We start from the raw sequence: 25,251 nt of genomic DNA, 5'->3' as shown, positions 1-25,251 counted from the left end.
TCAATCTATACATCCACCCATCCATTCATTCAGTCTGTGCCTTTCCTTTGGCTCACTTTATGGTTTCTTCCTCTTCGCATTATCTCTGTAATGCTGCCGTCAGCTGTGTTTAATAATTAAAGGCATGTCCATCAATTCGTCCATCTTATGTAAACTATGCACAGTGCTTTTTGTCAAACCAAGGCCAGTAAAAGTTGATGCACTGTATGGAAAGGCCAGTGATAGCTCTGAACATATGTGCGGTACATAGTGTGGGGAATTGAAATTGAAAACATAAGAGAGAAAAGTCCTGCATTGTGTTTTTTTTTTGTCAATTAGCATGTTTTTGTGCTGTCTGTATGCATATGTACCAGTTGTATCAGCACATGCATGCATTATTCTGTACATGAAGTGCTTATACAGTGCCTGCGCTGCTTCTATCAGTCAGTGCATTTAGCCTTTTAATAAGTTGCAGTGGCTGAGCATTGGTTGACCTCACTGTTCCCAGAATACAGATCTCTCCTTACAGCTGTGTCAGCCTGCGGCACTGAGGACGGGAGGAGACTCTGAGTCCTCATCCATCACCATATATACACAATATACAGCTCACGCTGTCATTTAAGTTCCATCAGACTCGTTGGAGATGATCGTCTGTTTGTTGGTAATGTGATAGTGTCAGTGCACAGAAGAGCTCTGCTGTCCTCCATTCATTGTTATACTGTATGTCTGCAAACGATACATGCATATGTTCATACTTTTTAACCTTTTTGGAGAGTATGTATATATACATACTTTTGATTTACATTAAAAAATAGTGCTTATTATTACGGTATATTTAATCAATTATCAATTTAGCCTCATATTGGTATTAATGTCTGCATTAAAAAAAATTTTTTTTTAATAAAACACTTTAATACTTTACAATAAGGTTCCATTTTAGTTCATGTTAATTAATTAACTTCAACATTAACCATTAGGAGCTTATTGTAAAGTGTTACCAAAATATCATGATATAAATAAATATTTGCATATTAGCCTGCAATTATCATTATTATTATAATTATTAAGTTATTTACATGCAAGCACTTAAACCCTTTTCAGCTTCCTTTCATCCATTTATAATTATTATTATTCACTTGTATTGTATTACACATATACACTAATGTTACTGTAATATATGTCAAATGCAATATATATGTCTGTGTTGGTACAATATATCATATATATGTATTAAACATGACATTTTATGTATAATAACATATATAAAATAATGTTTTTGACAAAATTATATGACATATTTACATATTTATTAAATGTAGTAAAATATGTCAAATGTAATTATATATATTATTAAATATATAGTAAAATACATTTGACATGTCATATATATATTGCATTTGACACATTTTACATGTAATAACACGTAATGTTATTGACAAAACTATATATATAAATGCATTTGATATATTTTACTTATTAAATAATATTATATATATATATATATATATATATATATACATATATATACATATTTTTGGTGTGTATATATATATATATATATATATATATATATAGCTTTGTCAATAATGTTATATATACATATGTTTGTGTTGTACACACTTATACTCTACGTACATTTGTATGACCTGTTTTATACACACAGTTCCTAAAATTGGCCAAATCAACTCCTATCTTTTCTTATGAATTTCCAGCCAGACAGATTGGATTTCTGAGATATTCTCAAAAAAAAAAAAATCTGTTTAAGTCTGATCACATATAAATGTATACCTTGAATACCAATTCACTTTGGATAAAAGCATCAGGATAAATGCATATGTTAAATATCATTTTAGAAGAAAATTATTATATACTTAAATGTCTTATGACACTAATATATTTTTATCATTTTTATCAGTGACAAATGCTTATTATATCTTTATTGTGACTTACGTCTATTAACGTGTCAGTTTATTTCCTTTCCTCTCAGGTTCAGTGTGACTCCTTCTCCCGGATCACATGATCGACACGCTCAGTTTGTGACATTGTTAGCAGGAATGAAAGTCACTCTACTTAGGTATCACATCATCAGCTGTAGCTTTTAGCTCATTTGAGACAGTTTACGCATTCCAAACGTCCTTGACTATGATGTGACAGCAGGTCATGTATAATCATCATCTTCTCTTTTCTCAAAATTGGTTTATCATTATTTTGTTACATATTTTTACACAGAAACACACTGGTCAAGTATGTTCCTTTGATAGAATTTGAAATAATGACAAATGAGCCAAGTCCTTTTTTTTTTTTGTAAAGCATAAAGAGCGGAGAGTTTTGTGCCAGTGCTTCTGAGCTCTCTTTCCCTCTCCCGCTCTCTCTCTCTCCATCATTCTCTCAAGAGCAGTCAAGGACAGTCAGGTCAGAAAGGCTCAGCAGCTCCCAGCAGGCTTCTGCAGTCTTCCATGAAGCAGAGAATTCAGCAGTTTAGGGCGCCTGCGTGAATGAGTGAGTGAGTGGGTAAAAACTCCTGCAGGAGAGCTGCCTGCTGCAAAGAATGTCTCACTCACTGCCACTGAAAACAGTCCTGGCATCACAACATCAAATAAACAGAAACAAGTACGTATGCGACAGTCATAAAGGTACGTATAACGAACAACAAATGTAATAACATGCGTAAGCCTCTTCAATGTCAACTCAACAGCATCAAGGAGATTCACTGCAGTGTGGTGCAATGTGTCCAGGTGTATCAGTTGCAGCAGTTGCAACTATTTCTACAGGAGGAAAAAAAACTATTGCTTGCTCTTTAAAAATGAATTGTGTTATATGCATGTTTCTTTTTGTCTTTTGTCGGTTGCAGCTTTTGGTAAGCGATGAGAACTTTACTCCCCCCCTTTCTCTCCCTCTCTCTTTCTGCCTCCCCCTCTACTGTGGTGCTGACTCACTGTCACTGGCCCAGAATATGCTGTCTGCCTGCATTATACCCAGCTCACCTTCCCACCGATTAATGCCGCCTCAGCACCCGAATAAAAGCTAAGAGCAAATGATATGCTAAAATCAGATTATATCAAAATATAGGGCTTGACGTTCAGACTTCACCACTCTACTGGATGTGTTTATAATAACAGTCACACCTTATGCTGTGAATGTATATTAATAGAGGAAAGAAGTTTAACAGTTTACAGTTATTGTGCATAAATATCATCAATTTTGGTGGTGGTCTAGTTGGTGTCCTGTGTTGGACATCTCACTTTCACTCAAGTACAGGAAAGGACATGTATTCTGCAACACAGTATATGATATCTCACAGAGGATAGCTAATAGAGATGGTTAATGTGCAGGTACTGCCATCTAGTGGAAACACGACACTCCTGCCATAGGTAACCTTTTATTAAAGGAATAATAGTTCGCTCAAAATGAAAAGTTATCGTTCAGACCCTGGTTTTCCAAACCTGTCAGGTTAGACGCCATATTGAATTTAACTGGGATGAAAACGAGGCTGTGAGGGACACTCCTACATCATGTAATTTTCATAACTCACAACATTTAAAACTATTTTATGGAGTTTTTGTCTTTTTTTTCTGTTCTGTCGACGTGTCAAATACGTTTTCACTCCTGTCAAAAATGATGGCACTACCCTAACGTCTATGACAGAAGCTGATGACCTATTTTTGTAGGTCCAAAACCCAAAAGCAAGTTAGCATTTTAGCTAGTTCCATCGTCCTGGAGTCATAATTGAAATTAGGCTTATGGTTAACACAAGCTCAACATATTTTCATGTTTATTCTATGACATAAACAACACACTCTCTTATTATTTTTTTTAAGCTATTCTTGTCTTGAAAAAGGCTGTTTCTAGAATATGTTTAGCTTTTTACTTTTGGCAATAGAGGGTTTGCACTTACATCACGATTTGGTCAATTAACCAAATGCATGGCCATAGTGGAGATACTCGGATGTAAACAACAGCATGGATTGCAGAGTTAATGTACCACTGAATACATTGTTCTGCTTATTTATGCTGTCTAAACCATGGGAAAACGCATGGAAGCTGCTAAATCATATGGAGGATTTAGTAAGGTGGAAAGGGCGCAATATTTTGACAAACTAAAGTTAATAGGTGGTAAAGATATGTATGAGTATGAGATATGTATGTTAATTAAGATATTAGCCTAATATTTCACCTACCTGACCCAAAATGATGAAAACAAACACGAATGTTGTCAAGATTCTTGCCCTGGAAATCCTGGTTCAGTTTGACCAACCATGAACACCTTTTGTTCCTCAGTTTTTTGCGCTTTTCTTCTTGATTTGTTATAACTTTTGGCAGTTCAAAGTACTCCAAATGTTTTCCCAGTCCGACCGATTAGTACAGCCCAAAACATGATAATAACTGACAATTTTCAGCAGCAATAATCAACAAAATTTGAGAGTTTTGTTTGGTTCGGTGGCATTGTTTACATTCAGTGCTGCAAATATGGCCGATTGATGACATGCCGTGAAAACCCTCTATTGTATTTAGGCTTCAAAATTCATAAAAGTTGTGTACATTTGAACAAAATATGTAAGAATCATACATTTATGCTGGTCACTGAACGTATTTTCTGCAATAAAAAACTAATTGAAAAGTCTTACTGGGTTGTTGTCATAGGCCTGCATAACTATGTACTCACTCCAACACTATATTGTGTATAAACATTAACATTTTTGCGTTTAGATGTTAATAATGGCTGTATTTTATGTTGTAAAACATGTTAAGGTATTGTCAAGTAATGTTAACGACAATAAAAAAAAACATTTTTAATTAAATAACTTGTTAACAACATTATAAAAACAAATTCAGGCATCAAGTCTGAATCTCCAAAGATATAGAAGAAATATATATAATAATAATAAACATTGCATCAATGTTTTATTTATTTATTTTTTCAGAGACGTCATTCAAAGAACAAGTTCATTGCAAAATGCTTTGTACAAGTGAGGAGATTTAGATAATCGACATTTGTGATCAGAATAATATAATTTACAAAATTGTCAGTACTTTTGTTTTCATTTTTATATTAACAAATAACTGATTTCAGTGTAAGTTATTACTGAACCAGTTTTACCGCCAGTCTAAAAACCCGCTGAAAATTCAAGAGGGAACCCATAACGTCACATAACTGCGAAAAAAATCAATACAGTAATTTGAGCATAATATTAGTAATTCCTTTAATAATTAATGCGTATTATGAATGGGCCAGACTTTCTTCGCTGCTGAAACATCCATAATCACAGTTTAACTTCCAGAATGTGGATATTTTGAGGATTGTGTTTATGTCTAATTTGATTTAATGAATGCAATTCGTGCCTATCAAATGTGATTGAGTTCAATCAGCAGTTTGGCGGGCGAACCAGCCAATCAGAGACCAGCGGGAGGGTCCATCATCGTGACATCATCAACGCTATATAAAGCTTTGCCGCGTAAGGGAATGTACAGAGTACTTTTTCTAACCCTAACGCTCTCTGGCTTCCTGTACGGCATGTATACTGTTTTGTCTTAAGCTTTCAGTATATTACAGGAAGTTTTCCGCGGTTCCGATGCGTCTAAAAAAGCTAGAGAGTACTCTGATGCTCGGTCTCACAGGTTTGGCTGTTTGTGCGCGGACAGTCCGACTGCCGCGAAGAGTTCAACTCTGCTGCACACGCGTCGGGTCTGTGGGCATTCAGCACGCTGAGCAGATTAAATTGAGCATGGCGAACTTTTGCGGACCTCTACACTGATCCTGCAAATAAGCCTGTGCTCAGACACTCACTGCAGGGTTGGATTCCTCCGTGATTGGCGTTTGCTTGTGCTTTGTGCACTACAAGCTTGTGTAAGTGCTCAGATTGAATCACGCTTCGCAGGTTTGGGTTTGTTTTGACTCGTCTAGCTGTAATGTTAGTTTTGCTTTGGTGTAAACGTGACTAACTTACAGGGCAGCAAAGTTGACTTGTGTTTTTCTTTTTTTTTTTTTTTTTTTTTTTCTTCTTTTTCACTGGTAAACTGACTAATCTAATGGCGCCCCCTGTTTGATTTGTAAGTAGCCTATAAAAAGCAGTGACGATTTGAGGGTGGCGTGTGTGTGTGTGTTTTTTTTTTTTTTTTTTTTTTTTTTTAATATCTGACTTTCTTATGCTCAATAAAACCTGCTTATGAACTTCTGGAAGCGTTTGGCCTTTGTACTTAGAATGTCAATGCGTAGTTTCACTTTTGGGTAAGTGACTACTAAACGAATTGTCAGTATGTTTCCATGCACTTTAAAATTGTATGTTTTGAGACTGGGAATTTTACTAACTATTGCCTGAACAAATGACTTGCAACATCGTTTCCCAAAATGTGTATGTTAAAACAAGTCTAGTCAACGTTGTTGTGGCATCTCTGAAGAATGACAATCATCAGACATTTCTAGAGCATCAAATTGAGTTCTTGGGTACTGTGTATGCATTATTCACCAATTAAACTTATTTTGAATGTGACCCCCGCTTGTAAGGTTTCTGTAGGCTTTAATTTTCTTGTCACAATTCAAGGGCATTTTATATATATATATATATATATATATATATATATATATAAAAGTGCTTTTTTATTCTTTTTTTCTTTTTTTTTTTTTTTTTTTTTCATGGGAGATCTGTTGGAAGTTGTATTTTCAAACTTAGAAAAATTGCTAATACATTTCCATTTGACACCATATTGTGTTCTAATCAATTTATTCGTCTTAAAAAGAAAAGTCTTAAGTCTTATATTGACCTTTTCTTGAGAGACATATAATCAGGAATATAAAATGTATTTAGATCAACTACATGTAGAAAACAATCTGACCATCGACATTTTCTGAAGGTTAAACATCACTTTAAAAAAAAAAAAGTCTCAGGCACTACAACATAATATAAAACATAACCAGTGTTGGGGCATAACTAGTTGCATGTAAAAGAATTACCTAATTTAATTACAAAATAAGTGTAACTGTAATCTGTTACAGTTACTAAGGGAAAAAAAGTGTAATTAAATGTGACCCAGGACCACAAAACCATGTGTCATTTTTTTGAAATATTTGTCTGAGATACAACTATTTGAAAATCTGGAATAAGAGGGTGCAAAAAAAAAAAAATCAAAATATTGAGAAAATCGTCTTTAAAGTTGTCCATATGAAGTTCTTAGCAATGCACATTACTAGTCAAAAATTAAGTTTTGATATATTTATGGTAGGAACTTTACAAAATATCTTCATGGAACATGATCTTTACTTAATATCCTAAAAAAAAATGTTGGCATAAAAGAAAAATCGATAATTTTGACCCACACAATGTATTTTTGGCTATTGCAACAAATATGCTACTTATGACTGCTTTTGTGGTCCAGGGTCACAAATTAGTTATCTGAATATTTTCATACACATACAAATTTGATTGATTTCTTTCCCAAATTGCACCGAGTACTAACATATGAGACACCAGTGCCTCAGCAGTTTAGTACTATTTGGATTTTTTTAAAAATCTGTATTTAACCTCAGAACGATCTCAAAGTAAAAAAGGTGCTAAAGTCTGATTTTGTGGTGGCTGTGCTTTAAAATGTTTTTTTTTTATTATCATCTTGATGAAGGACTTAAGTGTTGAGTTAAGGTAAGGTTAACCCTGCCTGATTTAAATGTTTTAAAATGATTAACAGTTGAAAATTGTTAGAAATTTAGTTTAATGAAGTATTTGAAATAGTTACACTACTTTTAAATAGGGTAACCTATTACATTTCCAAAGTAACCTTCCCAACACTGAGCATAGCATGGTAACAACATTATAAGTTTGAGTCTTTAGAGTCTGAATCAGAATATGAAGCTCAATTTGCTTAAAATAGCTGAAAATAATCGAAAACAGTGTCAACAGCGATTTATTTGCACGAGTTTGATTATTTTTAATCGTATGCCCCTCCATTTTTAAATCATTTTTTAGTTCCTGTGTGTGATTGTCATGTGTCCCTGTCTGCAGCAGCTCAGAGAGGAAGAGCGGAACCCGCTCCCCAAATACAGTCTACGTGTAGGCTAGAGGAAATAACAGACGGGATTTTTGTAATAATCGACGTATCTCGTTCGTTTAAAAGGGCATGTTTACAGCAACCTCAACATTTTGCCTTTTTACACACGAAAAATGATGCTGAAGCTGGATTGAGTCGCTGCCTCGGTCGAAGGAGCTGTCCACCATGAGGTGCTGATCGGCGGCCTGGCAGAACGATGGCGACGGGGAAGTGGCTTCTGTACACGGGTCTCTGTCTGTCTCTCGTCGCCTTGTGTTTCCTGACCGTCGCAATCTCATCGGATCACTGGTACGAAACGGACGCGAGGAGATACAAGGAACGTTGCCGAACTTTCTCGAACCGCAGGAGCGATCCGGGTTTCATTTACATCCCCAACCACAGCCTTCCACTGCGAGCCAGCCGAGCGAGCCTCGACCGATGGGAAGACCGACTGCTGCTGAATAGAAACCGGCGTCAGCTGTTCGCGATGAGCGCGGCGGATGAGTGCAGCAGACGCTACAATTCAACCAATATGGGGCTTTGGAGCAAATGCTACAGGGTGGGATTTGACCCAGACATCGAAGAGCTCATCCAGAAAGGTAAAAACATCCATATGAGCCTTATAAGAATATGTGTTGGCTGTATTTGGCTGATGCTACAATAATGGGAGCCTGTAAAACTGCCATTTAAAGCTAGAAGCTTGACAAATGTATATAAGCAGGCCTATGGATGCATCAAATTTCTAATTCATTTTAATTAAAAAATTGCTTGGGTGTTTTTTCAATATTGGACATCATGAGCATCTGAACATCTTGGTGGTTAAACATTCAGTTTTATATGAATTGTAGTGGTTTAGACTAGTGATCCTTAATCTTGTTCCTAGAGCACCTGAACAATGCACATTCTGGATGTCTACCTTATTTAACACACTTCATCAGCTTGTTAGTAGAGAAGGCTTCGAGATCTAAACATGGTGGTACTTCAGGATCTGCATTGAGAACCAATGTAATTTAGAATGTATGAGCAATACTCACTCGACCATCTGTGTAGTTTACTCATCTAAACATGACACTTGTCCATATGCACAAGAAGGCTCAGCTCCACAGGGGACTTGGTCCACCTAATTATGAGCTTGACAACCACCACCCCAACTCTCCAGGCCCACCTTATATTTGGATTGTGTACAAGTTTTATTATCATACTGGATCTGGATCTAATGATGGTTTTCTTGTTTTCCAGGAACTATCGAGCGTTGCTCCTTTATAAAGTACTATTACTCTTCCTCGGCAGTGACGCGAAAGGACCTTTCCTATAATATCACCAAGACTATCCAGCAAGATGATTGGCATGCCCTGCGTAAGTGGGACTTATTTATGATGTAGTGTACATGTGGGGACCTAGACGAGGGTTGACTACCAATAACACATTTTGTCCCGGACACATAAAGGCCTTGCATATGAATGTATTTCAAATAGAGCAATTCCTTGTCCTGGAGAGCTGATGTCCTGCAGAGTATCTCCAACCTACCTCAACACCTGCCTGGATGTTTCAAGTATGCCTAGTAAGAGTTGAAATAGCTGGTTCAGGTCTGTCTAATTGGGGTTGGAGCTAAACTCTGCAGGACACTGGCTCTCCAGAACTGAGTCTGGGCACCCCTGTCCTATAGTTCCTACCATGCTGCAGATTTTAGTCCAGGGGTCTCCAAACTTGGTCCTAGAGGGCTGGTGTCCAGCAAAGTTTAGTGCCAACCCCAATTAGACAGACCCGAACCAGGTAATCAGGGTTTTAGTAGGCATGCTAGAAGTTGGAGTTAAACTCTGCAGGACATCAGCCCTCCAGAACCGAGTTTGGGCACCCCTGTCCTATAGTTCCCACCATCCTGCAGAGTTTAGTCCAGGGGTCTCCTGACTCTGTCCTGGAGGGTCAGTGTCCTGCTGAGTTTAGCTCCAAACCTTAACACCTGAAACAGGTAATCAAGGTCTTACTAGGGATGCTAGAAGCTGGAGCTAAATTCTGCAGGACATCAGCCCCTCAAGGACCGAGTTTGGGCACCCCTGTCCTAAAGTTCCCACCATCCTGCAGAGTTTAGTCCAGGGGTCTCCAAACTCGGTCCTGAAGGGTCAGTGCCCTGCATAGATTAACTCCAACCCCAATTAAAACACACTTGAACTAACTAATCAAGGCCTTACTAGGCAGGTGTGTTGAGGCAAGTTGAAACTAAACTCTGCAGGACACCAGCCCTCTAGGACCAAGTTTGGAGACCCCTGGTTTAGTCAGGTGTGCTGGAGCAGTTTAGAACTTAACTCTGAAAGAAGGTGGCCCTCCATGACCAAGATTGGACACCCCTAGTAATTTGTTTCCTTCTCCAGATTTGCGTCGGATGACAGCTGGCTTTATGGGCATGGCTCTATCCATCATTCTATTTGGCTGGACCATTGGTGTTTTGGGCTGTTGCTGGGAGCAAGGCCTCATGCATTACGTCGCCGGTCTACTCTTCCTCATGGGAGGTATGTGATGTCCTCCATTTTTGTTCTCATTAGCCAATGTTTGAAGCCTTATCTCTAAACATCTACTAACTCCTATCACCTTCCACCACAGGTACCTTCTGCATCATCTCTCTTTGCACCTGTGTGGCCGGCATCAACTTCGAACTCTCTCGCTACCCACGTTATCTCTTCAGCCTCCCGGATGATATAAGCCACGGTTACGGCTGGTCCATGTTCAGTGCCTGGGGAGGACTAGGACTGACCCTCATAGCTGGGTTCTTCTGCACCCTGGCACCATCAATTCAGCCTCCCCCACCATCCCGTACCTCCTGTCCTAAGTCTCGCATGGAGAACGGAACTGTGTGCTAAAGCTTCACATGACACTTTGTACATTGACATAAACTTGTTCATAGACTTCGTCATGGGTATTAAAAGATATTGAAAGACATTTTGTGCTGGAAGGTGACAAACCATTGCTGTGGAGACTCAAAAAGAAGAATCTGTTATAAAAGCACATTTGTACAGTTGTATAAAAGCTTTCATCCCGACATGAGTTCAGCATGTCCTTGGTGAAGCGGTTCTTGGTGTTTGTCTTTGTGTTCAGTAGACCATGTTTGAATTTCAAAATGAGCTAACAGTTTCCAAGACCTTTCCGATGTATAATTACCATGAATTTCATTATGTGCTGTAGTTGTTTTCAATGTCAATAATTTCTTCATTGGACAATAAAATGCCTCGTATAAAAAAAAAAAAAATAACAAACATACTTTTTCTACTCAAGCTCTGAAAAAAAGAGAATCAAACAGAGGCACTGAATACTCAATTTTATTTAAGATTTCACTGTTCCAGACCAGCAGAAAAGGGGTCAATTCTTCTCTTTTAGCGCTTTATTTTGTATTAAATGATCTCAGCAGCATGTTAAACCCAAATGTTGGACTACATTGATTTTTTTCCTGAAAGAACGAGTGATTGCATTTGATAAATACTGTTTAGTATGGCCACACAGATGAGAAAGAAAGAGTAGAAATCGTTTGAAGGCCTTGGAATGGCGGCATGTTAGTGTGTGCCTGTTTTCACGCTTTCAACACTCATCCGCAATCATGCCTTGACACGTCTCCTTTGTTAACATCAGCATCCTTCCCAAGGTTTTAGACTCGATTCCTGATTCATACCTTGTATGAATGGCTTATTCTATAGGCAAGTCAATAAACACTTCCACAGCGGTCTCTCTCACTTCTCTTCATGGGAAGTTACTGCATGTCAGGTCTCACACCACCCTTGAATCCAAAATGGATCCCAGTCGAAGATTAAAGAAGGTACTACTCTGTGATTAATGGAGTCCCTTCTAATTACGACCAGGGTTTGGATTCTACAAATGCACTCAAACATCTCACCTGTGGCTTCGTAAACATTAAACACGCAAGAAGCCGAGAGCATTGCGTAGACTTATCTTACAAATCCATTTCCTTCAAGTGTTAGTGAGACCTAACATACGGGAAGTGTAAAGATTCACAGTATTAAATTACAGTCTGTACCTTGGACGAAGGAGTGACGCCAATCAGACATGTTATTCGTTTAAGCACATTCCGTTCAGCCATTGTTAGTCACACGTACACATCGGTGCTCACCACTTCCTCTCCTAAGACACTTTTATTTCCCCCGGAATCATATGTGAAGGTGTGTATGTGTTAGGACCCCTCAGTGTGTCTCAATCACTACCCTGCACTGATGGTGCTCATCATACGGAGACGTATGTGTGCCTTCAAAAAAAAAAAAAAAAAAAAAAAAAAACTGACAACAAACAAATCCTGATGTGAAAGGGATGGAGAGGGAAAGGGTAGAAAGACAAGAGCTTATGTTACGTTATTAATGGAAGGGGTATATTTGCAGTTTCATATTTGTGATGTAGTTAAATCTTTAGTGACGGTCAATACCGGCACTCTGTAGGATGTCTGTGGCCGTCTGCGCTGGGGGTCTGAAGGCTGTCTGAAAGCCTGGAGGTGGGGAGTGGAACTGACTTGGGTTGAGTGTGGGAGGAGGGAGGTAAGGGGCCCAGGCGGCTCTGTGTAAGGACAGTTGGGCCGCCGCGTCCAGGAGGCCGGTGTGCGGGGGCTGTGGGAGTGCGCTGGAGCTGGGCGGTCCGTCCATCTCTGTGAGCGCCTGCAGTGACTTGAGCCAGTGTGGCGGATTGTCATCCTGGAGACAGTCCAAACTGTTACCTGTGGATGCTGGGATACCTGGCGTTTGAAAAGGGACATGAATGAGTCCTATGATTGTTTTATCCATAACAAGAGCGTTTTTAACGAAACACAAATCGCACCTGTGATGATGGCGGGGTCCATCCAACTGGCCGTGCTGTCCCAACTGAGGCTGTGCGAGACTCCAGTTGAGCCTACCGGCACCCCGATGTGGTTCACACTGGAAGTGGAGGAAGAGGAGGAGGAAGAGGTAGAGTTCGGGAGGCCTCCGAAGTTGATGTTGATATTTGGTAGGAGAGCTCGCAGTCCGTCCTGCCACTCTTTCACATTTATTCTTTCCACAGAGCCATTGTTTTCTAAAAGAGCAAGAAATTAATGAAAACCTTGTAGTGTCCTTAAAGAGATAGTTCACCCAAAATAAAAATTCTCTAAGAACACAAATTAAGATATTTTTCTTGAAATCCAAGAGACCCTGACCCTACACAGACACTGACATATTCCAAGGCCCAGAAAGGTAGTAAGGACATTAAAATATCTGTGGCTTAACTGTAATGTTATTGTTTTTTTTTGCTCACAAAATAGTATTCTTGTAGCTTCGGAAAATTACAGTTGAACCACTGATGTCACAAACAATTTTATTAATATCCTTACTACCTTTCTGGGCCTTGAATGCGTCAGTTGTGTTGCTGTCTATGCAGGGTCAGAAAACTCTCGGATTTGATAAAAATATCTTAATTTGTGTTCTGAAGATGAACAAAGGCTATACAGTTTTGGAACAACTTGAGGGTGAGTAATTAATGACAGCATTTTCATTTTTGGGCGAACTATTCCTTTAAGTCTATGTGAAACTGACATTGGCAAACAATTTTACATGAAATAGGATAATCACAAAGAAAAAACTGGGTTACAGATGTGAGGTTAAAGATGACCAGTTAGTAAGTATTATTATCTTAGTATTATTATTTCTACAATATTATAGTACTTGTTAAAAGCTACTTATATTACTTTTTATATTATCTTAATAGCTTTTTAAATATTTTCAGTTTTCATTTTAATTTCAGTTCAGTAATTTTGTGCTACATAAAAATATTTCTATTTAGCTTTATTTTTGTTTCAGTTTTAGTAACTTTTGGAAGTCAAAACAATATTTCTTTAAGGGACAGTTCACCCAAAAATGAAATTCTGTCATTAATTATGCACCTTCATGTCATTTTAAACCCATAAGACCTTTGTTCACCTTTGGAACACAAATTAAGATATTTTAACCCTGTTTCCACCGCGGGAACTTTCCCCAGGAACTAGGGACTTTGGGCTGGTACTTTGTGTGTTACCACCACAGGAAACAGGATCTAAATAAAGTTCTGGGTAAAAATCTGCCCCTCAGAAAGTCCCTGCTTGCAAGTACTTTTTCAAAGGTCCGGTACTTTCAGGGGTGGGACTTGGGCGCTGAACTGCACTGTATTTCAACCACCATATATTCACACAATTTTTAATGTTATTCTGTCATGAAATGTACAGTGGATACAGCTGATGTATCCCGACGAGAGCAGCCTCAACTCGGCTAGTCCTTCTGACATTTGCCGCTGGTTCTGATGTCTTTGTAGTTGTTAAACAAGATATTATTAATTTTGGGTAAATCCAACAGGTAATCTTTGCGCTTTATTCTATTAATCTATTAATATTTTAAAATGAAAATGAAAAGACAATATTGCAAAAGACAAGGCAATATTGTTTGATATAATATTTTGTTTCATTGTAATGTATGTACATTCCCTGAACTACATTTCTGCGGCTATTAATATGTTTAAATGAAAATGAAAAAAGGCAGTGGTGTTTGATATCATATTACGTCTTATTGTAAATACTGTGAGAAAATTTGCAGTAGCGAAGGCGAGCTGACTGACATTATCAAAGTATGCTGCTGTTTGCGGAATTACTGGACTTGCATCATCGCGTGGGAGTTCACAGTCCCAAGTCAAACTTGTGAAGTCCAAACTACAGAGGACGCAAGTCCGAAATCTGTGGAATTGGTATGGAGAAACAGACCTACGTCACCAGACTATTTGCCAAATCTTCTCGGTACTTTAGACCGCAATGGAAACGCAGACAGCAACAGGTCTGGGGGAATAAAAAGTTCCTGGGAAAAAAGTTTCAGGTAATTTCGGTGGAAAAGCGTCTTTTAATGAAATCCAAGAGCTTTCTGACCCTGTAGAGACAGCAACGCAACTGACATGTTCAAGGCCCAGAAAGGTAGTAAGGACATCGATAAAATGGTCCAAGTGACATCAGTTGTTCAACTGTAATTTTATGAAGCTATGAGAATACTTTTTGTGTGCAAAGAAAACAAAAATAACTATTTTACTGGTATTCTCATAGCTACATAAAAATACAGTTGAACCACTGAAGTCACATGAACTATTTTAACGATGTTCTTACTACCTTTCTGGGCCTTGAACGTGTCAGTTGCATTGCTGTCTATGCAGGGTCAGAAAGCTCTCGGATTTCATCAAAAATACCTTAATTTGTGTTTTGAAGATTAACAAAGGTCTTACAAGTTTAAAACAACATGATTGTGCGTAATTAACGACAATTTAAATTTTTGGTTGGACTATCTCTTTAGGTTTGATTTTTTTTCATTTAATGGTCATTTCATTTTATGAAAATGTTAAATGATCAAAAATAATTTTAATAGTTTTAGTTAAGAACAACACTGAAGTTGATCACAGTTTGCTCTCATAAAGGGCTCAGGGTCACAAACAACCTAAATTAGCCCTCAGGGGAAAATAAAATTACAAATTAAAATGCAACTCAATGCAAAAAACAACAATCAACATACTGGGAACAAGTTCAACAACTTGTTTCTATTTGGATCAGTGGGCTACAACTATAACCCTGCTTAGACCAGGTGTTTTAACACACACAGGTGTTTCACAACAAAACTGGAGCACACAAGACAGATGCATTCCCTAACCTGATATAGGAATCCCCCCAAGGCCGGTGCTGTGGTGCTGGGCCGGCATGCTCAGGTCTAAGAAATGGCTGTGCGCAGCTGAGGCCGTGTGGTTCAAGTGTGTGAGGTTATTGCGGGTGGGGAGGCCCATCCAGGGGTGGCGTGCGGCCATGTGTTGGGGCAGGCTGAAGGAGTTATAGAGGCCTCTGTGCTGGAGGTGGGGAAGGCGCTGTTGGCCGTTGGGTAGGATGGTCTGGTGGGAAGAGGGATTGGGAGAGAGGGGGGAATGCTCCTGGACTGACAGCTCTTTCTCTATAAGGTCGGCCAGGGCCTTCCGTGTGACGTCAAATGGGTCGAAGCCGAGGTCATCGTCCTGCTGCTGCTGCTTGGCCGAAGAGCCAAAACCAAAGGCCGCCTGCCAATCAGTGGAGGACGACACTGGGATAGTGTCTGCAAAAAGGCAGAGAGATTGGTGTGTTTAGCTCCGCCCACACTGCAATCTTATTGGTCCACTACACTGCATTCACTGCACGCGCCTACCTGAGGTGAAAAGGCTCTGTGGTTCTGGAGTCATGGGCCAGTCGGAGGCTCCCTGTGGTGAGCTGGAGAAGGGGGGCAGGCCGCTGGGGATGGGGTTGGGATGTCTGAAATTGCTGTTGTCTGAGAAAAGAGACTGAGACTCCGCTGCCGCCCCTTCGAAGGGTGAGCGCACTGTGAGTTCGGCCACGCTGATGGGCACAACGAGGCTGGGTTTAGTAAGGCCAGGTGGAGGAGATGGGGAATCGCTACTGGATGTCTGCCAAAACCAAATACCGACAGATGGTTAAAAAAAACGAAACAATAACTATTCTTAGATACTCAGAGATTTAGCACTTACCTGTGATATATTTTCCCCGTTTCCTATACTTATGGGTTCTGATGGTTTGCCAATTGGACTGAAATAAAAGCACAGGATGAGGAGCATGCACCAAAACATACAAAAACCAAAAACCAAAAACAAAAAATCACTTCATATGAGTCAACGGATATTGTTGTATATCAAAGGAAGTACTGGCTAGGCTTCTGCAGTATAGTACCTGGTAGGCTCTAAGGCTGATGGGAAAGGTGGAAGGCCTGTGTTCTGTTCTGTTCCCTGTTCAGGGTCTGGTTCGTCTGGAGTCATGTGGTCTGAGTCTGTTAGGCAGTCTAATAGAGGAGGGGACTTGCGATGCTCTGTGGTTAAACCGTTAACCATTTTCCCATAGTTCTGTAATGAGGGCCACCCTTCTTTATTGGTACTATTGGGTCTGGGAATAAAAAAAAAAAATGCTTAAAAGTTAAAAAAGAAAAATCACACCTCATAGATTGAATATGTAAACTTGTACATTTGAATATATACACTACCATTGAAAAGTTTTTGGGTTGGTAATTTTTTTTTTTAAATGAACACTTTTAATGCAAGGATGCATTAAATTGATCAAATGTGACCCTGCAGCACAACACCAGTCATAAGTAGCACAGTCACATTTGTTGCAATAGCCAAAGATGCATTGCATGGGACAAAATTATAGATTTTTCTTTTATGCCACAAATCATTAGGATATTAACTAAAGATCATGTTCCGTGAAGATATTTTGTAAATTTCCTACTTTAAACGCATCATAACTTCATTTTTGATTAGTAATATGCATTGCTAAGAACTTCATTTGGACAACTTTAAAGGTGATTTTCTCAATATTTAGATTTTCTTGAACCCCTGGATTCCAGATTTTCAGCCAAATATTGTCTTATCCTAACAAACATACATCAATGAAAAGCTTATTTTTTCTTATTTATTATTATGATGCATGAATCTCAATACAAATGCTTTCTGTTCATCAAAGAATCCTGAAAAAAAATATCACAGTCTCAACAAAATATTGATATAAAATATTAATTATATTAATACTGTTAAAATATTACACTTCAAGATTGATAACAAAAAGAAACGTTTCTTGATCAGCAAATTGGGATTGGGATTTCTCAAGGATCATGTGAGGCTGAAGACTGGAGTAATGATGCTGAAAATTCAACTTTGCCATCACAGAAATAAACATATTTTAAATAAAAGGACTAAATTATTTGAAAATAGATTAAAAAGAAACATTTTTAAATTGAAATATTCCATATTCCATAGTATTTCCGAACAGATAAATGCCTTGATGAACATAAGACACTTTTATCAACATCTGAAGACATCCTATCGACCACAAACTTTGAATGGTAGTGTGTATATTGCTTATCTTTTTTTTTTACATTTTAAGAAATTAATTATTTAGTTAATTATAGAAGACAGTGCAAAAATGATAGAACATAATGGATAATGCACCTCTGAGTGGAGTTAGGTTTGCTCTTCGACTTCTCCCCACATGTTGAGGTTTGTAAAAAGTTGGGGTTCGCTTTGTAAAGGTCTTGCAGTAATTTTTGTTCATACTCTTGATGTTTTCCAGCCTAAAAACAATTTACACACAGCAGTCAAACAACATCCAGAAAACTCTTTCTAAATGTCTTTTTCTGAACCAATTGATTGTGCTCACCTGCATTTCTTCTTTTGTAAAACTAGCTGCTTCATCCCCCAGTTCGTGTAAATACATGCAGTCCGGTTTAGGACACTGCATGCTTTTGAGAAAATAACTGCAGTACTTTGTTGTACCTAAAGAAGCCTTGAGAAAAAACAGCAGCAGAAAACTATTTTAATATTGAACAACTTAAAAGTGACAGAACATACAATAAATATTCAATACAATCATAATATACTTAAAGGGGTAGTTCACCCCATAAAAAAATTCTGTCATTAATTACTCACCGTCATGTTGTTCCAAACCTGTAAGACCTTTTTTCATCTTCAGATCACAAATTAAGATATTTTTGATAAAATTACTTATGATGCTGAAAATTCAGCCTTGCCATAAACATATTTAAAATAAAAGAACTAAATAGATTAAAAAGAAAGGTTTTTAAATTGTAATATTCCATATTCCCTAGTATTTTCGATCAGATAAAATGCATTGATGAACATAAGACACTTCTATCAACATCTGAAGAAATCTTATCGACCACAAACTTTGAATGGTAGTGTGTATATTTCTTATCGGAGAGCTTTCTGACCCTGCATAGATAGCAACACAACTAGAGCTGAGTATCGTTCAAAAATTTAGATATCGGTTCCTTAACAATACTTTTTTTCGATATCAACTTTAACAAGATTACATTATCTTAAAATATTTTTTTTTTTTCAGCTTATTGACGTTTATACAGATTCAAAGACTCCTGAGCCACTGCACAAAGGAACAAAATATATCCAACACAATAAATCAGTGAAAATAATTTGAATAAAGCTCAGTAGTTTTGAGTTTACACATCTGTTAGGCTACATTCACACTAGTGCATGTTTGTTTTAAAATGCATACCTCAGACAGAATTATAATTTCTATTAATTTTCCATGAATTTACTGACAAGCACTAGCACCTTCCAGCGCTGTCTGCCGGTATGTATAATGTTATATGCCTTTCTAACTCAGAGGACATAACATATTTTAAAAACATTACATGGCCAAAACACACATTCGACGGCAAACTGAAGTTATTACAAACACTCGCTGGAGGTTTAAAATGAGTTTTGCGTAAAAGCGGAATATAAATCTTACTTATTGTCTTATGTAGCATCATGCTACAGCGTTCGTGAATGATCATGTAACGCTCACTTTCAGTCGTGTAGTATGGACAAATAACTTTTCTGAAATGGCAGTATGGATGAGGATTGTTTCAATTTTTTAAACAAAAACGCACCATTGTAAACGTAGCCTTACATAAGCTTTCACGCTACAGCCTCACGTGTGAGCCTCTGAGCGTAACCGGTGTAAACTAGCAGGTGTGTTCGGCTCTGCGCAGGATCAAGAGAGCTATACAGAGCAGACTGCTTGGTATGCTTTCGGATCGCTCTCGCGGATGCACCACGCAAGGACGGTTTGTTGTGGCGCAGCGGCGTGCACCACTTGCGTGCAAGCCACGTTCAAAGTTCAAATTAGTTGAACTTTTGCCAGTGCTCTCGAAGGGCTGCGCATTCCGCGTTCAGTGTGAAAGGCACCGATCTGCATGGCGCCACTTCTAGTCGAACACACCTAGTGCTGCAGGCTTATTGGCACACTGACATTTACAAGATTAACCCCTTAGGTATTAAAGTTTGGTACTGAACTCAATACTCAGCCCTAAAGACAACTGACATGTTCAAGGCCCAGAAAGGTAGTAAGGACATTGTTAAAATAGCCCATGTGGCATCAGTAGTTCAGCCATAGCTCCTGTGTCAACAGCATTTCACGCATGTGTCATCATACTCTCGTAAGCGCGCATCGAAGTCTGACACAGAAGAAAGGAATTTTTTGAATAAAGTCATTATTTTTGTTTGCACAAAAAAGGTTTTCTTGTAGCTTCATAAAATTGCGGTTGAACCACTGATGTCACCTGGACTATTTTATCAATGTCTTTACTACCTTTCTGGGTTTTGAACATGTCAGTTGTGTTGGTCAGAAAGTTCTGGGATTTCATCAAAAATATAATTCATGTTCTGAAGACGAACGAAGGTCTTATGGGTTTGGAACAACATGAGGATGAATAATTAATGACAAAATTTTCATTTTTGCGTTAACTATTCCTTTAACATATAATATTTTGTAAATGGCTTATGTTGTGATGGTTTAGCACTTACCTTGAGTGTTCTACCATCCACTATGACATTGTTCACACACTGTATTGCTCTAAGGGCGTCCTCTGAACGAATGTAAGTTACATAGGCACTGGCACTAGGACCCTGTGGAGTAAAAGGTCAAAAACAAATATAAAAATAAGTGTGTTTTTCTTCATTCTACTGCTTTGCTGTAACCTTAAGCCTGAGACTTTTTCTCAAGAAGCATGTTAGCATCAAGTTTCATAACTAAGGTCACATGTGGCTATCTTACCTGTGAACCTGCATACGACGTGCTGTTATTGATGACCACTTTATGGATTTTGCCGAACTTTCCGAAATATTCCGGACGCTTTAGAACCTAAGACATAATCAAAGTGATAGTGATTCTTTAAGTGAATTATTACATGAACCACACAGCAGACACTAAGCTGAATTATGGCCACTTATCACACAATCAAACTGTGAAATGACTCTGAGGGAGGAAATTTCCTTTTGTTCAGCAAAATGTAAATGACTCGCTGATGAAAACACTATTTTTGTTCTGTGCTCATTTACCTCCTACAGGAAGTGACACATTTCTCACTTATGTGATATGGCAAAAGGGGGCAAATGATTTTACATAATCAGAGATTTAAATACACATACACTGAGATTGAATACATTACCATTCAAACGTTTGTAATGAGCAAAAAAAAAAAACAAAACAAAAACTTTTGTTCATTTTTTATATACTACCATTCAAAAGTCTGGGGTCAGTGAGATTTTTTTTGTTTTTTTGTTCAAAGAAATTAATACATTTATTTAGCAAGAATGCATTAAATGAATCAAAACTAGCAGTACATATAGTAATAATGCTGCTAAATATTTCCATTTCAAATAAATGCTATTCTTAGGAACTTTCCAGGCACCAGTAAACATTTCTAAAAAATATATATCACAAGTGTTTTCAACATTAATAATAAATGTTTCTTGAGCACTAATTTAGAATGATTCTGAAAGAAAATGTGACAGTGAAAACTGTAATGGCTGCTGACAATTAAGCTTTGCCATCAAATGAATAAATTACATTTTAAAATATATGAAAAAAAGATATACACTGCCTTTCAAAAGTTTTTGAACAGTAAGGTTTTTAATGTTCTTTATTTGATCAAAAGTACAGCAAAAACAGTAACACTTTGAAGTATTTTTACTATTTAAAATAATTGTTTTCTATTCTAATATATTTTAAAATGTAATTTATTCCTGTGATTTCAAAGCTAAATTTTTAGCATCATTACTCCACTCACATGATCCTTCAGAAATCATTCAAATATTCTGATTTGCTGCTCAAAAAACATTATTAATAATAATAACATGTTGTTATTATTATGTTGAAAACAGCTGAGTAGAATTTTTCAGGTTTCTTTGAGAAATAGAATGTTCATAAGAACAGCATTTATCTGAAATAGAAATCTTTTATAACATTATTAATGACTTGATCATTTTTGATCAATTTAAAGCATCCTTGCCAAATAAAAGTATTAATTTCTATAATTTCTTTCCCCCAATAAATAATAAATAAATAAATATACTGACTCCAAGCTTTTAAATGGTATAGTGTATAATGTTACAAAAGCTTTTTATTTAAGATAAATGCTGATCTTTGGATCTTTCTAATCATTAAAAAAATCTGGGGGGAAAAAAATTACTCAACTGTTTAAATATTGATAATAATAATATTACAAAATATTTCTTGAACAGCAAATCAGTATATTAGAATGATTTCTGAAGGATAATGTGACACTGAAGACTGGAGTAATGATGCTGAAAATTCAGCTTCGATCACAGGAATAAATTACATTTTAAAATGTATTCAAACAGAAAACAGTTATTTTAAATAGTAAACAAATGTCAAACTTTTATTGTTTTGCTGTACTTTGAATCAAATAAATGCAGGCTTGGTGAGCAGAAGAGAATTCTTTAAAAAGCATTAAAACTCTTACTGTTCAAAAGCATTTGACTGGTATTGCACTATTGAACTGATTGCACTATGTATAATCCTTTTCTATTTTTAACTTAAATTTATTTTGAATCAATTTTTAAAACATTTTAAATTCTTTGTTTTATTGTTGTGATTATTGCTTTTATGATTATTCTACTTCCTTTTTTGTGATTATTGTTTTTATTATACTACTTCCTTTTATGTAAAGCACTTTGAATTTTTGTATACAAAATGTGCTATATAAATAGCCTTGCCTTGCCTATTGTATTTGAACAATACATAACAATATAACAAAGATAAATCTTCAAACCGACCCTACACTTTTAATGGCAGGTTATTTCATAGAGGCAGCAGCTAGTGATTCATTTCCTAGCAATTTGTAAAAGTCTATTAAAATAAATAAAATAAACAACAATAATAATTTAATACACATAAATAATATTGACATATTTACATATTTTTAGAAATGCAATCATTTAAAACGTATTTAAGTTCACTAATTCAGTAGATTCTAATCATTATATAACAAAAAACAAAAAAAGCCACTGGCATTGTCCAATCCGAGCATTCACCTCCGCATCCGCGAGTCTTTGAGAAAGTCCCACGACGAACACGAGGTTCCGCTGCACCACACGGACACTGGCCAGGTGCTTGCGGTTCTCCGTCACCTTCTGCTTCTTCTCGTTCTGCTTCTGCTTCTTCTCATTCTTTATCCTCTGGATCTCCTCTTGTGACAGTGGTTTGTATACCGCCGGATCCTCCGGATAAGGCTACAGAACACACACAACCAGTTACCTTGCTTGAACCTGTATCCGAGGGGTGGCAATTCTCAAAGAACTCTGAAAATAGGTCAAGTTTTCAGGCTGACACCATCACAGCGAGTCAAATGAACCACATCGCGTTTACACTTGGGAAGTGCGGTCTGCCAAGAAAGTGGCGCAATACGCTTTAGCCACAATTGCATAATCGGGCTCGAGAACATTAAAGCGGGTTAATCAGATGATATCTGCCCACTGTGCCCGTGGATAACAATGTCTTTTCATATTTAACAATACATATCATCCATGCAGCTTTCTAGATTGGTGGTTTTACTTTTGAACTGATTTAGCTTCAGAAGCCAGACAGCCAGGACCGCTTCTCGTTTATAGTGTAACTGCAACCTGACGGTGAAGATACATAGCACATGGTCCATCACAATCATCAGAAGCTTGTGTACTGATTTCAAGCACAATCGTACCTTTCTGCAAGCAGGGCAGAGGCCGTTCTCGTCTGTGCGGATGCGATGCCAGCAGAAGCGGCAGATTTGGTAGCCGCAGGTGCAGGGGAAGAAGTTGACGTCGTCAATCTCCAGCGGTTCCATGCACAGTGGGCACTCCATGGGGTCTTCTTTCAGCTCGGGACTGCGGGACATCCTATCGTACGGCAAGATCGGAAGAGTCTCTGGCAGGTCGGCCGAAGGGCTGGAGCAAAGTCAAGGCAAGTAGATGTGATTTAAACGTGGCAGCCTGAATGATGACAATACTTTACTCTAGCACATAAAATGCTCTTGTTAAATATTAATATTGAAAAATGGCATGCAGTTAGATCAAAACAAAGTGGATAGCCATGACAAATTAATACAATCAGCTGTCATGGGCTCATAGCAGTACAAAACATCAAGCTACCACAAAGCACATTAAGCCTTTTCATGTTTCTCTCATTACAGTCAGTTGGCCCAGTTGTCTATAAACATGCTGATGTATTGGGATTGCAGAATAGGACCACTGGGTCACATTAGAAATGACTGCTAGACAGGTATTCACAGTCCATGGACAGACAGGAATACCTAATTATCAATATTTACATTTCAAATAAATGATTTTTACACACAATACAAAGCCAATGCTAATACCAATGCTATTTTCATCTATTCAGCATGTCTTTTGTCCTGACATTTGTATTAACAAACGTGTTTTTAAAAGACAAAGCCAATATTTTCCTCACAAAAATATCAATTTCAAAAAGCATTATATCAGCGAAAGCATGTATTAAATATGCACGGTTCAATCTCTCGCATCTGTCCTGCATCAAAACAGTTTAGATTTGTAGACCTCCACAGAGCCTGTTTCTGATTCAAACGGGCTTTATTTAAACAAACAACACATTTAATCCTTATTTTGATGACTATGAGTTATTATTACAATCGTAATTATTGATATCTAACATCATAAATGTCTAGCTGCGCGTCAGTCGCGCTGAACGCCGGTCAGGTGTCTCCACAGCTGGGACAGACTTCAACTGACGTGCGGTACACAACACAACGCCTAAAAACATTTAATTCCTCCTCCAACAATAAATAACACACAAACTTAAAAGCACGGATGCTTTGATAGGATTGTAAGGAAATAAAACGACTTTTTCTCCACACATATTTTATGGGCAACGAGTGTTTTGTGAACGTTTGTATTTTGCGGCCTACACACTGCTAAAGCCTGCGACTATCCAAGTAAACGGCCCGGCGACTAGAGGAGGAACCGCCGCCTGTCCACCTTTGACTTCATCCTTCACTTAAACTGAAGGTTTTATTCTTTAACCATGGGGTTAGTCTGCTTCAACACACATATACACACCTAATACCGATGGAGTAATTATATTCGGGTGCACTGATCGCGATTAAAGCAGTTGTTTTGTAGGGTACTCACTTCAACTAGCTGGTCCTGTATTGCAGGGATTCCACTCCAAGGGATATTCACTCTAGTTTAGGCGGGGGTTTCTGCCTTTCAACTGCTCAGATGTGCCTATCTGAAAGTTTGGAATGAGCACTGTTCCACAGCTCAGATGTTCAAATTTGATTAGACGTTTTCCTACTCAGTTTTGCTGTTTATTTAGGTAGCAGATTCTTACCACCATCTTACACTGAAATGAGGAGGGAATACAGTAACCAGTCACCTCTCACTGAG

The 25,251-nt window shown here is 37.7% G+C and overlaps 2 protein-coding genes across 2 annotated transcripts; one reads left to right on the top strand and one right to left on the bottom strand.

The window, feature by feature from the left end:
- Window positions 1-7,573: 7,573 nt before the first annotated feature.
- On the top strand, window positions 7,574-11,410 carry tmem178ba (transmembrane protein 178Ba). Its single transcript, XM_051100314.1, has 4 exons — window positions 7,574-8,594; window positions 9,235-9,351; window positions 10,365-10,502; window positions 10,594-11,410. Exons 1-4 carry the CDS (start codon window positions 8,213-8,215, stop codon window positions 10,848-10,850), a joined length of 894 nt encoding a protein of 297 aa, XP_050956271.1. The 5' UTR covers window positions 7,574-8,212; the 3' UTR covers window positions 10,851-11,410.
- Window positions 11,411-12,238: 828 nt separating this feature from the next.
- Window positions 12,239-25,251, bottom strand: cnot4a (CCR4-NOT transcription complex, subunit 4a). The gene is made up of 13 exons (XM_051100306.1): window positions 24,994-25,251; window positions 23,550-23,772; window positions 22,885-23,082; window positions 20,603-20,689; window positions 20,353-20,454; window positions 18,185-18,310; window positions 17,977-18,098; window positions 16,706-16,915; window positions 16,507-16,564; window positions 16,170-16,425; window positions 15,651-16,079; window positions 12,802-13,035; window positions 12,239-12,718 (listed from the first exon to the last, which is right to left on the bottom strand). The coding sequence occupies exons 2-13, from the start codon at window positions 23,721-23,723 to the stop codon at window positions 12,399-12,401; spliced, it is 2,316 nt and encodes a 771-aa protein (XP_050956263.1). The 5' UTR covers window positions 23,724-23,772; window positions 24,994-25,251; the 3' UTR covers window positions 12,239-12,398.

This window comes from Labeo rohita, chromosome 25 (assembly GCF_022985175.1).
Source record: "Labeo rohita strain BAU-BD-2019 chromosome 25, IGBB_LRoh.1.0, whole genome shotgun sequence".
Taxonomy (NCBI): domain Eukaryota; kingdom Metazoa; phylum Chordata; class Actinopteri; order Cypriniformes; family Cyprinidae; genus Labeo; species Labeo rohita.
The sequence above is the reverse complement of the archived record's forward strand: the minus strand, read 5'-3'. Positions and strand labels throughout refer to the sequence as shown.